General features: G+C 45.4%; 1 protein-coding gene across 1 annotated transcript in view; it reads right to left on the bottom strand.

The window, feature by feature from the left end:
- Positions 1-14,051, bottom strand: part of ANKFN1 (ankyrin repeat and fibronectin type III domain containing 1) — a gene marked incomplete at its 3' end in the record, with an annotated part of 133,031 nt that overhangs the window by 19,072 nt on the left and 99,908 nt on the right. Inside the window, exons 12-14 of the mRNA XM_083353610.1 lie at positions 8,234-8,400; positions 7,008-7,155; positions 3,971-4,139 (exon numbers count right to left, since the gene is read on the bottom strand). Of these exons, the coding sequence (XP_083209736.1) occupies positions 3,971-4,139; positions 7,008-7,155; positions 8,234-8,400 (484 nt within the window). The remainder of the gene's footprint in view (positions 1-3,970; positions 4,140-7,007; positions 7,156-8,233; positions 8,401-14,051) is intronic.

Below are 14,051 nucleotides of genomic sequence, written 5' to 3'. Positions count from 1 at the left end.
AGTACCAGGTTAATGAAGTATATAGAATGAGATGAGGCTCAGATTTGTGAAGAGTTAATTGAACAACACTGCCTCTGCATTTTGCCTGATAAAGAGTTCAATGCAATTTTAAAATGCATAAACTTTCGTTACATCTACAGATACTGGCCCAATCAAAATATCACATTAGCTAGTTGTGTATACCTTTCTGAATATGGATTTTCAATTCTGGTTAATCATGGTACCTCTCTCTCTCCCACCCACCCCTCCCAGTAAAACTTAAAAAGAAAACACAACAGCAATAACAAAAAGGGAAGTGGTGCAAGTTGGTATTCCGGTTCATACTGCATTTCTGTTGCCAGATCTATGTCTTAGGTGTGATAATATATTGATCAGAGAAGGTCCATCAAGCATTATTTCTGTCTCCACAATAGAAATATTGTTGAGCTAAACTTGGACCACCCCCTCACCCTTTGATCATTTTCGGTTCTGAACAATTACTACAGGCAATCATGAAGCACATCCTACAGGCAATTATGTGTGTTTCATCACAGCTTTCTGAGATAGTATCAGCTCTACACAGATTGGCTTCTTCTTACACAAACTATAACCACTGTAGGTTAATATTGTATATTTATTCATGTGCAATCTGAAAAAATAACACAAGGAAAAGGCTTTTGCCACACATTGAATGCAGTCTCCAAAAAGGTCCTTGGTGCACACAAGAGCACAAAGTCAGCAGCATCTCTGTGCAGCTTTTTAAAGCAACTTTCTCAGAAACATGCAATTGTATTTTACAGGTGCTGCAGGATCCAGGAAAAGGATTAGGCTACTTTAAGAAGTTTCAGACAGGTGTTATAGTCATGCTCTCAGGACAGCTAGGGAAGTTTCTATAAAAAGCTTCTCAATGTCTGACAGCAGTTTCTGTAAGCTGATCTAAATGTGTTATGTGTTTTTAACAGAGCCATCTTCTTAACACTCTCCACTGAACAAAGAGTTAGCCTCTGACGGACTTGGATTTTATTTTATTTTTGGTATTCACTGAGTCACCAACATACTCTACTTACAAACTTCCATGATCTATTCTATACTGCTTGTTTAGGCTCAGCCCATATTTGGCATCAAAACATCCCACATGCATCTCCAGAAACAATGATGAAAGAATCCTACTTAAAATCTTGGCAACCCACTTCCAACCAGCAATGCCCAAAATACAAGGGAAGTTACAGTTAATAGGAAAACCGCAGTAGATTCTAATGGTCCTGCCTCTAACCTAACATGGATAGTAGCCTAGTGCTAGCAACTATTACGGTGCAAATTCAGTGTGTGATTTGTTCAGGACTGAATAGTTGAAATGTTTTAATAATCATCTTCCGAACAGAATTTTAACTCCCCTCAATTGTTTCACAGGTTGAGTAGGTTTTCTATTGGTTTAAAGGTTTGACAAAGCTTATACCTGCAAATGAAATGTCAGAGTCTCCTTTCAATTGCTTGAAAACCTGTGGGGTTCTTTTTAACCTAGATATATATTTAAGATCTTTCCAAGCTCTTTATATCTCTCTTTGATCATGCCAACATATTTTTCAGACATGTCTGAAAAAAAGGAAAAAAGAGAAGCAGTACTGACTTCTTTTCATCCACTCCCAAGAGGGTTAGTTTCTAAAGGATGCTCTGAGCATCTGGAAGACTCACAGCTTACCCTACACAGGTGGCCCTTTAGCAAAATGACAACTGCTGTTTTAGCTTCAGAGCTGCATCTCCTTACTGCGGTGTGGTTGAAAACCAGGCCCACAATGTTGGTGTAACAAATGTTAACTTTAGCAGAGTCATCTGTGGTTTTACAGTTAAAGATCCAGTAGCCACCAGCTAATATGGAGTGGAAGTTTCCAATATTTGGGAGGTGAATCACAGCTATTTTATAGGCACTAGGGAAAAAATGTGCAATAAATCAGAAAATGGCCTCTGCTTGAGGGCATGAGATCAGTTACTTTTTGTTTGGAAAGTAAAATTGAGCTGTTAGTAGAATTCTCCCCGGAATGCTTATGACTCCCGCATTATAAATTCACTGCATTGAGATGGAGGAGCAGAGCAGCTTCCATTCTTATTGTTTACGTCAAACTGCTTTACTACCTCTGTTGTCTGTGCAGACCTACAGCGGATATCAAATGTGCTTCTAATCCTACTGGAAACATCACGATTTCTGGATTTTCTTTTTCGTACAGGAGCTTGGAGTGCACTTAAATGGCTACTGAGGATGAGGGTAGCCTAACTGGAGGGGTGAGTTGAGCTTGATGCACCTACTATATTTCAAGAAAAATGTGAAAAATGGTTTTCACGTTCTAGGAAGTGCACACCGCCTTATCATTGCTAAATTTTAGCAGCACCTCTAGGGACTTCCTGGGTTTTACAAAAAAAAGAAAAAGAAAAGAAAAGAATAGGAGAAGTGCAAAGTGTAACCCTAAGCCTCAATGGCCAAAGCCAATGCTTTTATTTTATTTTATTTTATTTATTTTAATTCCATTTATATCCCGCCCTTCTCCGAAGACTCAGGGCGGCTTACAAGCTTAGCAGTAGCCTTCATTCTATGTATATGCTTGCTTATTAGGGCTTTCACACACCCCCAAGCGGCATTATTACAAAGTCAGCTTAATTGCCCCCAACAATCTGGGTCCTCACTTTTATACCAAGTGGAGCACCTGATTGGCAGGGAAACCTGTGAACTGTAGTCGCAAGGCATCTGGAGATTACCAGCTGGGAACCATTTGTTTTGAATCCTATCATCTTTTATTATAGGAATGGCAGCATGGAGCCATGAGCAGTGCCAGATATTTCTCACCAGTCTACCAAACTCCAAGCCTTTACCAAAACATTATTTGATTTAAAAATTAAATGGAATACTGCAATACAGTGTAGGGCATCTAGCACTACAGTGTTGACGATCACGCCATACAACAATGGGAAGAACACCCCTAAGGCTAGTTTGCCTTCTGGTAAATGTTTTGTACCTGGACATGCCTGCAAGGAATAGCAATAGCGCTTAGACTTATATACCAGTTCACGGTCCTTTACAGCCCTCTCTAAGCGGTTTGTAGAGTCAGCGTATTGCCCCCAACAATCTGGGTCCTCATTTTACCGACCTTGGAAGGATGAAAGGCTGAGTCAACCTTTAGCAGGTGAGGATCGAACTCCTGGCAGTCGGCAGAATTAGCCTGCAATACTACATTCTAATCCCTGCCATCACAGCTCTTGCCAGCAGATTGTGAATAAGCAAATCACTTTGTGAGTGTGCTAATCAGATGCCCTCAAAAATTATAAACGTGTTCCTGACCCAATGGAATCAAAGTTTATCTAGTTCAGCTTCTTATCTTTTCTGGTTGTATCTGGAAATCTAGACAGGAAGGAAGCAGCCCCTTTCTGCTGTTGTTCCTCAGGGCAGCAATTCTTCTAAACAAATAAAATTTTGGAATTACTCCAAAAACAACTGCTGTCCTCCAGAATGACTCCTAATTAGCAACATTTGTCACAGAAATGCTTTCTCTCCTAAATAAAACGACCAATGCATATATAATGGATGTATTTGTCTAAGCTCCAACTATTCTGCATAGGCAAATGGGAGGCAATTATGAAGAACATCAAAACCATCACTAAGTCAGACCGACCTACTTTGCTTTGCTGATTAACCCATTTCAAAATGACCTGATTCTGCATGCTTTACTACACTCAAGGGCTGTGTGTTGCATGATATCTGCCGGCTTCTGCAGGCCAGGAATGAAGACTAGCAGATGTAACCCGGTAGCAGATCTCTCTCTCTCTCTCTCTCACTTATCTGGAGTCAGAGAGAAAAAATGATGTTGCTAAGAAATCACATGATTTATTGACTCTCTGCTGAGGAGGGGGAGGCAGAGACTGGATGGGGGAACAGATACAACTTTGTGACTTCACTGTAAGGCAAGTGGGTTAATATTTCTAGGAGAACCAAGGTAGTATATACCGAGTTCAAACATCTGAAGAGGGAGGTTAAGGAATCCTGTGTGGGGGGTGTAAGGGTTGTTCTGTCCTGGGGCAGTGCAGACGTCGTCTGAGGCAGGGAGCAGGAGAAGAAAGGACACATTGTGACCCAATTCCAACACCTCCTGTGTATACAGACGGAACAGCTTAGCCTACAGAGGGACACACACAGAAAATAAATGGGGGGACGGGGGAAGGAGAAAGTTATAACATGGCATTTATAGCAATACCCCTCCCTCACAATGATATAAAACATTAGAACAAACTGTCACAACATCTTCCAGACAGGCATGTCTATAAAACCATAGGCATTTGGATGGAGGTGAAGGCACACACACACACGGGCACAACAACACGCAGAACACATTGGGGCGTGCTTTCCTTATTCCTGGTTCAGAAAAGGTTTCATGCTCTAATGTTCCACCTTAAAACATACATATACATAGACAACCCCAGCCCCACCCACACCCACACCCCAAAATAACACCCATGTTTCTTATTAACCAGAAAACCTACACCATGATCTTTCCAAGATTTTCATTTATGTGGGAAACATGAAAATCAGTTCGGTTCAAATATTCAGAGCTTTATTAAAAACAAACCAGGTAGAATTCTGGAATTCTGCTCCCTTGCTTTTCTATCAGCCTGCCACATTGCATTGGGAAAATGCAAACAAACAAACAAGCTGCACTAGAGAAAAACACGAACATCAAATGACAGTATATTTTTTATTAAGGATTCTTTTTACCCCCAACTGAATTATGGATTGTATCTACCATGGTCTATTTCCCCCCACAAAGCATTGCTCCTATTACAGGATGTGGCCCCTTTAGGAAAAGAGAAGAAACGCCACTTATTTCAAAATGGGATGAATGCTGTACAAATATTTGTCTAATAGTGGCTGGTAAGAAATTCTAATTCTTAAAAAAGTTGAGATATTGCTGCCTACAATGATTCAACACAAGCCTCCTTCATTTTTCAGTTTAGCTTCAATTTTTTTTTAAAGGCCTGCAGAATCAGGCCAGGTTCTGCCTCCCCTCAACACACTATGCTCAATGGATGAATTGTTCCAATTTAAATGGTTATATGTTGGGGGAGTAGTGATCAGATTTGTTGCTTAAAAGAAAGGCTAACCACATAAAAGATAGTGACTTTGATGATAGCTTGGAGTTCTCTATATCCTTGGTCATCTTTGGGTAGCCCAAATAAAATCAGAGTGTACAAAGTAGCTTTATATTAAAAAAAGAAAAAGAAAAGAAAAAAGGGGGAAAAAAAAGACTTCAGGACTGTTTATGCAGCAACTTTAAGATGTGTGGACTTCAGTTCCCACAATTGCCTAGCCAGTATGCTATCGAACTTTCTCCAGATTATCCAACCACTGATCCAGAGGAACAGGAGCTTGATGATCTTCAGGAGTTCATTGTGAAACTTAACAGAACTTGTGGGCAAGATGTGCTTGTTGTTGTTGGACTGGAGTGCCAAAGTTGGAAATCTTAAGGAGCAAAAAATAATTGGGTTCCATGGCCTAGAAAAACCAAAATGAAGCAGGAGAACAACTTGATTGATTTATGCCAATCTAGTGTTAGTGATTTCTTCATGGCTTACAGTCTTCCAACAATCAAAACAATACCCATATATTGGATTGTTGACTGAAATCAAATTGGTTATATTACTGGTATAAGCAGGTGGAATACCTTGTGCTATGCTGATAATACTACACTGAAGGCTGAAAATGCAAATGATCTGCAGTCTCTAGTAAGGAAACACAAGAAGCACAGTGAAAAAAATGAGACTGATTAATTATAAAGAAGACTAAGCAATGGAACCATCATCATCGTCATCTTTTCAAGAGACTGTGTAGACCGTAAACAAATCACCACTGAAGACAACTGTATTTGGATGTAGGCACTTGGCTCTTGTGAGCTGAATCTGATTGCCTGGGAAAGGCATTGGTGATAGATAGATTGTATAACAACAAATTATTCTGTTTTAACACAGCATTGTGAGATGCATCTTGGGGTAAAGGCTTGGTACCTGGACATACAAGAAGCAGTCATCCACTTGCTTCACTATATACTGGTGCTCATCCACATCTCATCCAACTTTTGAAGGTGCAAAACCAATGGTAATGACCCTTCACCACTTCATGACCTACTGGCCACAAGATCAGGAGGGTGCAGACAGAGAGTTAACGATTTACCCTGTGTTCCCACTCTATTTCTCAGTTCACATACTTCTTGTTTAAGAGGTTGCTAGTCTAAGGTCACTTCCTTCCCTCTCTCTTCCCACGGACACACATCTAGTGCATATGCTCTTGGACACTCTTCCCAGGAGATGTAATTGGCATTGCCGATCCATATCATTTATTCCCTCTAAATAAATCACTTTTCTGCTACAGTCATAAAGCTTGCTTCACTAATCTTGCCCAGGTTAAATTCCTGTTCTCAGGAATGCTCTTTCACACACACACACACACACACACACACACACACACACACACACACACACACACAGATCATTTCAATCTCCAACTCAAATCATATTTCACACACTTTCAGAGGTATATAAGAGCAAGCTCTATTGCCACTTACAGCTGGCCATTTGCTTTATGGCACCGATTACTATCTTGATTTAAATTAAGTTTTATACAGGGTTTCACCATGAGCTCACTGTTGTTTAAAAGTTAAGCATCATTTCTGAAAGCTTGCAAAGGCAAGGAGGCTATGAATTATAATACAGCTGTCATTAATCTGTCCCGAGGTAAGCAAACTATAACTCCATCTTTCTCTAGCTGGTAGCAAAATCTACACAAATCAAATCTGATACCAAATCAGCTCACGTTCAGTGTTGTTGATCAGCATATATGCACACAAAGGCACACAGGTAGGCACAAATATACACATGCATGTATTAGTGATATTTTCCCCATCAGTGACTTGAAATGAGATGGATGACAAGAGTCACATTGCATAGCCCCACAGCGAGTTAGGCGGTGAATAAATTTAATATATAAATAAAACCTGTTGTAGAGGAAGATTGATCTGTTTAAGAAGAGCTCTCATTGCCATTTGGAGCTCAAAAAACAGTCGAGTTGGGCACTCTGCAGAATGATCCATATTTTCCATAGATTCCGAGCCAGAAAGTCTTTGGATCCATTCCCATTCCTCTCTGTATAGGGAGTGAAGTTAAAATTAGAAATATAACAAAAGTTCATTGCACAAGGAAGAATTTACTGAATGTACATTTAGGCTTTGTTGGGGTTTTTGTTCTCTAATAGTAAAATCTTCTAAACTTGTAACAGGCCCAATTGCTTGTGGTTAAAAAAGGGCCAACTTTCTGATTTCATTCTGTGTGTGCATATCAAGATGAAGACTTTCTTTGACACGCAGGCTGTTCCATGTTTCTTATAATTTTAATGCACATTCCTAGGGGGTCTCATGCGGGTGGATGAGTGGACTCCATTTTCTCATTAACTCATCTAGTTTCTTCACTGAATGTAGCCAGCCTGGGTTTTTATTTTTCCTCTCTTCTTAAGATTGAAGACATAAAGCTGAAACTGGACTAGAAGACCTTCAAGGTCCCTTCCAACTCCGTTATACTGAAACAAGGGGATTGAGGGAGTATGTGTACTTTAGTGTAGTGGTGGACAGAAGCATCTATAGCAGGAGGACAAGGGGAGTGGTGCAAGTACCACCCGTTTTCTACATTTATCGTGATGTTGCCTAACACCTGAAAGGGGCACAATTTAAGGTACAATACTGTGATGTTGCCTTGGTCAAGGTGTAGGTGCCATTGGAAAGCCTACATGGGCTTTAGGCAGGCAAAACAAGTAAACCCCCAACATCTCTGTGAGCCTGGCCTGTCTTGATCTTTGATCAATCAGCACCCACTCAACTGGATTACAGGGAAAGGGCTAATTAGTCCCTGGGTGAAGGCAAGTAGGAACTGTATCCCTGGATCTCACTGTTGGGATATGGAGTTGGCTACTTCTTTCCTTACTTGTCAGGTTGCATTAGTCCGGCTGATTGCTGCATACTGGGTAGATAAATGACAGATGAGGATAAGAAATCTTGGCATATGCCCTGATATCCCTAGTGATGAAAAATGTTTTCAAAGATCACCATTCCAAAGAGAAAGAAAATTCATAGAGTGAGTGAATAAGGGAACCCAAGCCACATCAACTCACAAGCTAATTTCAACCAGCATGATGGAAGTCAACCCTAGGGGAAAAGGTTCCTCCACTTACTTGGACACGTTGCAGTTGTCTCGGATTTTAACGTGACACAGAATGTTAGGCAGCTTTTGTAGCACAAGCACTTTGATTTGATCTACGGAACTGCAGAGTTTTAAGTAGCCCAAATAAAGGCCCGGAGCCAGGCGTTGTTGGCTCCTTCTGTGATAGGAAAGTGTGTCCTGATGGAGAAAAGGAGAAAAAAAAACAAGTTCAAAAATTTTCTTGGCTTTTCTACCATATAAAAAAGAAAGAAGGGCTTACCAAGCAATGGGTAATATGGAATTTTATCTATTATTATGGTTTGTTGCTCAGTCAGCCATTTGGCATTTTTATTCACCTATCAAATCCTTCCCAAGTATTATCCAACAAATCCTCCCCAACTTCCCAAGATGTTGTTTGATGGGTGTTATAAATATTGTCACATTTATAAAACTTTTATTCATAAAACATGAAACTCAGTCAACTGAACACTCAAATTGGCACTAATAGTTGACACGGGTTGCTGCCAGCATCCTAGGTATCAACCAGGTATCTCCTTAAAATGTAAGATGTTCCGAGTAGCGCAGTTTTTTGTAGCTTTGCTGGAGTTATTGCAGGAAGCTGCAATTTCTTGATGTGTTTTGCAAAGTTTTTGGACATAGTTCCCAGTGCCCCGATGACAATGGGTATCACTGTTACACGTTTCATCCATAATCGTGCAGTTTCGATGGCCAGGTCGTGGTATTTTGTAATTTTTTCCAGTTCTTTTTCTTCGACTTTGGCATCTCCTGGTACAGCGATATCAATCAGCTGTACGCTTTGGTTCTCTACAACTGTGATATCTGGCGTGTTGTGTTCCAAATGGCGATCTGTCTGTATTCAGAAGTCCCACAAGATCTTCACCCTCTCATTCTCAACAACTTTTTCCACCCTATGTTCCCACAACTTTTCGGACACAGGCAAGTCGTATTTTTTACACAATGCCCAGTGGATTAGTTTAGCAACTCGGTCATGTCTAGCTTTGTAATCAGTTTGTGCGATTTTGCTGCACTCACATATTAAATGTGAAACAGTTTCAACTTTGTTGTTACAAAGTCGGCAATTTGGATTGTCAGTAGATTTTTGTATCTTCGCTTTCATGGCATTAGTTTGTAGTGCTTGTTCTTGAGCAGCCAGTATTAAGCCTTCCGTTTCTTTCTTGATGATTCCCATTGTTAGTTATGGGTTTAAAGAGACACCATAAGCAGCGGCATAGCCGATACCACCAGGTGGCGCTGTACTGAAACCTCTGTGGCCGGGATAAGCTTTCAGCGGGAAACGGAGGTTTAAACTGATTGGTTGGGTGGGTACCTGGCCAGGTATATAAAGGGTACAGGTAACCCCTATTCCCCAACTCTGTTCTTGCACCAATAAAGAGCTGCTGTGCCAAACTCTGCTGCCTGCGTCCTTCCTGCGTTCCTGAACCCACTATTCAACAGTGGCGACGAAGGTGGGATCCTGCTTCATCTCCAGAACTGAAGGTCACTAGGGGATGGCATTGCTTGCTGGAGGAAAGAGGCATCTTTCCACCCCCCTTCTCCAACGACTGGCTAGTCACCATGCTAGCAGCACATCTAAGAAGCAGGACTCCCTGAACCGGATGCTGCAAAATGGCACAAATTGGCCAGTTCTGCAAATTCGACATCCGCCACACTGAACGATGGGCCTCACACCTGGGGCAGGTCGAGGGGTTCCTCCAAGCCAACCAAATCACGTTTACATGGAGTGCCACGCCGTATCATTTCGGACAGGGGAGTTCAGTTTACGGCACGTTTCTGGAAACCAAACCTCGTCCGGAGAGCAGAAAGAGGCATCCCTGCTCTGCATGCGTGGCTCCCCAATCTATGATTTGGCCGTCAGCCTGTTCTCGCCAACAGAGATTGAGACCATTGCGTACCGAGACCTCGCCGAGAAGCTGAACACACATTTCAGGACACGAATGTCTGAGCTGGCCTGGTGGGGCCAGTTCGACCTGCAGCTTCAACGGGTGGGTGGGTGGGCGGGTCGGTGTCGGAGTTCATCACGGCCTTGCGAGAGGCCGCACGCCTATGCAAGTTCAGCAACCTGGATGAGAGGCTGTGCGACCGGCTCGTGTGCGGCCTACGCGACAAGCGCCTACAACAGCGACTGTTTGCTAGGCCCAACGTGACCCTCCAAGATGCTCAGGATGAGATCTTGGCCCATGAGGCGGCTGGCGGTGCAGTACATGCAGTCCAGCCCCCCCAACCCGGCAGCCCAGGAGGATCCATTCACCGTGAAAACGCTGCGTACGGCAGGAGTGGAGAAGCGGAGGAAGAAACTGACATTGACCTGGTTCGCTGGAGGCCGGAGCAACTGGAGTGGCGTCGTGGAAACCAGGAGGACCAGTGGAGGTCAGCAACCGTCCCCAAGTGTGCCGGCTGCGGCGGAAACTATGTGAGGGCGAACTGCAAGTTCCGGACGGCCACGTGTTGGGCCTGCAGAAAAACAGGCCACATTGCTGTGGTATGCTGTAGCTGTTCCCGAGATGGCCTCCACAAGCTACAACTGGAGGACACACCGCAGAAAGGTACGGGGCCCCCGAAACGCACCACCACAGGATTTTTCGAAAGCCGGAGGGCCATCTGCCGCACCGGAGTCCACCAGCCACTCAAACCCAAGCTTAAATTGGACGTCCATTTACAGGGCATTCCCTGTAAAATGGAGCTTGACTCCGGCTCTGCAGTCTCAGTCATCTTGTATGAGACTTTTAAACTTGTTTACGTTTACGTTTTACGTTTTATTTAATTTATATACCGCCCTTCTCCCTGGGGACTCAGGGCGGTTCACAGGGCATATAAATAAAAATACAATACTGTACAAAAGTTAAAACAGAGATTAAATCAATGCCCAGTTAAAAAACAATAATACAATCTAAAATAACAATTTAAAACCCAGCTCCCCCATCAGGCCAGACCGGCCAATTCAAACAAATGGGTCTTCAGACCACGACGGAAAGTTCGGAGGTCCGATGCCGTCCGGAGCTCCACCGGCAGTTGGTTCCACAAAGCCGGGGGGCCGCCAGTCGGCATTCCCTGACCGGAGGCACCCTGAGGAGGCCCTCTCTGTGGGAACGCACAGGGCGGAGGGGAGTTGAAGCCGGCAGCAGGTGGTCCCCGAGGTACCCCGGACCCATGCCATGTAGGGACTTAAAGATCATAACCAAGACCTTGAACCTCACCCGGAAGACAACTGGTAACCAATGCAGCTCGCGGAGCAAAGGTGTAACATGGGAGTACCGGGAAACTCCCAAGACAACTCTCGCGGCCGCATTCTGTACCAGTTGGAGCCTCCGAGTGGTCTTCAAGGGAAGCCCCATGTAGAGAGCATTACAGTAGTCAAGGTGAGAGGTCACGAGCGCATGAGTGACCGTGCACAGGGCATCCCGGTCCAGATAGGGCCGCAACTGGCGCACCAGGCGAACCTGGGCAAAAGCCCCCCTAGTCACGGCCACTACATGATCTTCTAGGGTAAGCCGTGAATCTAGGAGGACTCCCAAGTTGCGAGCCCTGTCCACGGGGGGTAAGAGCTCACCCCCCATAGAAAGAGATGGAACATTTTGAATGTCCTGGGATGCCGGAATGCACAGCCACTCAGTCTTGTCAGGGTTGAGCTGAAGTCTGTTCCTCCCCATCCAGACCCGAACCGCCTCCAGGCAACGGGACATCACAGCGAGGGCATCACTGGGGTGGTTTGGGGTCGAAAAGAAAAGTTGGGTATCATCGGCATATTGATGATACCCAACTCCAAAACCACGAATGATCTCACCCAGCGGTTTCATATAGATGTTGAACAGGAGAGGCGAGAGAACCGACCCCTGAGGAACTCCACAAACGAGAGACCTAGGGGCCGATCTCTGCCCCCCTGCCAACACCGACTGCGAACGTCCCAGGAGATAGGAGGAGAACCACCGAAGAACCGTGCCTCCCACTCCCAATCCCCTGAGACGCCGCAGCAAGATACCATGGTCGATGGTATCAAAAGCCGCCGAGAGGTCTAATAGGACTAGGACAGAGGAATATCCCCTGTCTCGAGCCCTCCAGAGATCATTCACCAGAGCGACCAATGCCGTCTCCGTGCTGTACCCGGGCCTGAAACCCGATTGGTAGGGGTCCAGATAATCCGCTTCATCCAGGACCAGAGGGAGCTGATGCGCCACCACACTCTCAACAACCTTCGCAAGAAAGCGAAGGTTGGAGACTGGACGAAAGTTGTTCAATACAGCTGGGTCCAAGGCAGGCTTCTTGAGGAGAGGTCTCACCACCGCCTCCTTCAAGACGGTGGGGAAATAACCCTCACTCAAAGAAGCAGATATAACCGCCTGGAGCCAGCCTCGTGTCCTCTCCCTAGCTGCATAAACCAGCCAGGAAGGGCACGGATCCAACAAACATGTGGAGGAGCTCAGCCTCCCCATAATCCTGTCCACTTCATCAGGGGTCACAGAATCAAACTCTTCCCAGATAACATTGACAAGACCGTCCGTGTCCTGATCGCCTGACTCTGCCCAGCTGGAGTCCAAACCGGTCCGAATCCGAGCGATTTTATCCGACAGATGTTGACTAAATTCCTCAGCACGACCCTGCAAGGGATCCTCCCTCACCTCCTGATTAAGGAGCGAGCGAGTCACCCTAAACAGGGCGGCTGGGCGATTATCTGCGGACGCAATGAGGGTAGAGAAGTAATTACACCTCGCCACCCTCATCGCTGCGAGATAAGACCTAATATAGGTTCTTAACCGCAACCGGTCGGGTTCGGATCGGCTCGACCTCCAACAGCTCTCTAGGCCCCGTTTCCGACGCTTCATCTCCCGGAGCTCCGCGGAGAACCATGGAGCTCGCTGGGATCTGCGCCGGGTCAGGGGCCGCAAGGGTACAACCCGGTCAAGTGCCTCAGTGGCTGCCCTTTCCCAGGTTTCCACTAAGGCATCCGCCGAGCTGTGAGCAATGGAGGCAGGTGGGGACCCCAGCGCCGCTTGGAATCTATCAGGATCCATTAAGCGTCTGGGGCGGTACCATCTAATTGGTTCCGTATCCCCACGGCGGGGGGTGGCAAAACAGAAGACCATCCACAGGAGATGATGATCGGTCCATGACAGGGGCATAATAAATGGAGAGCCCCCACCAAGATCATCCAACCACCGTCTAGATAAAAAAATCAGGTCAAGAGTGTGGCCTCCCTCATGAGTTGGTTCAGAAATTACTTGCGTCAGGTCCATGGCCGTCATGGAAGCCATGAACTCCCGAGCTAGCTCAGATGAGCCTCCCAGGGATGGTAGATTGAAGTCTCCCAAAACTATAAGTTTGGAAAACTCAACCACCAACCCTGAGAGGATATCAAGCAGCTCGGGCAGGGCTGCCGCTGCACGACTAGGCGAAATGTACGTCAGCAGCAAACCCAACTGCGCCCCCGAACCAAATCTCACAAAGAGAGACTCACACCCGACTATCTGAGAAACGGTGGTCTCCCGCGGACATAAGGTCTCCCTAATAATAACCGCCACTCCCCCACCCCTACCTTGAGCTCTTGGCCGGTGCAGCACCCGGAAGCCTGGTGGGCAGAGGTCAACCAAAGGGACCCCACCCTCTGGGCCCAACCAAGTCTCCGTGATGCAAGCCAGGTCCGCCTGCTCACCCTCAACTAAATCCCTAACGAGGGGAGCTTTATTAACCACGGACCTGGCATTCAGGTACACCAGCCGGAGCTCAGGAGGCTGCACATCCTCGCTCCCGGAACCTCGGGGAAGAAGCAGAGGGTCGGAGCGCCTCACCGCTTGCAAATAGCGGGGACGGCCCTC

This window comes from Vipera ursinii (genome assembly GCF_947247035.1).
Source record: "Vipera ursinii genome assembly, chromosome: 2".
NCBI lineage: Eukaryota > Metazoa > Chordata > Lepidosauria > Squamata > Viperidae > Vipera > Vipera ursinii.
This window is presented reverse-complemented; position numbering and strand designations above follow the sequence as displayed.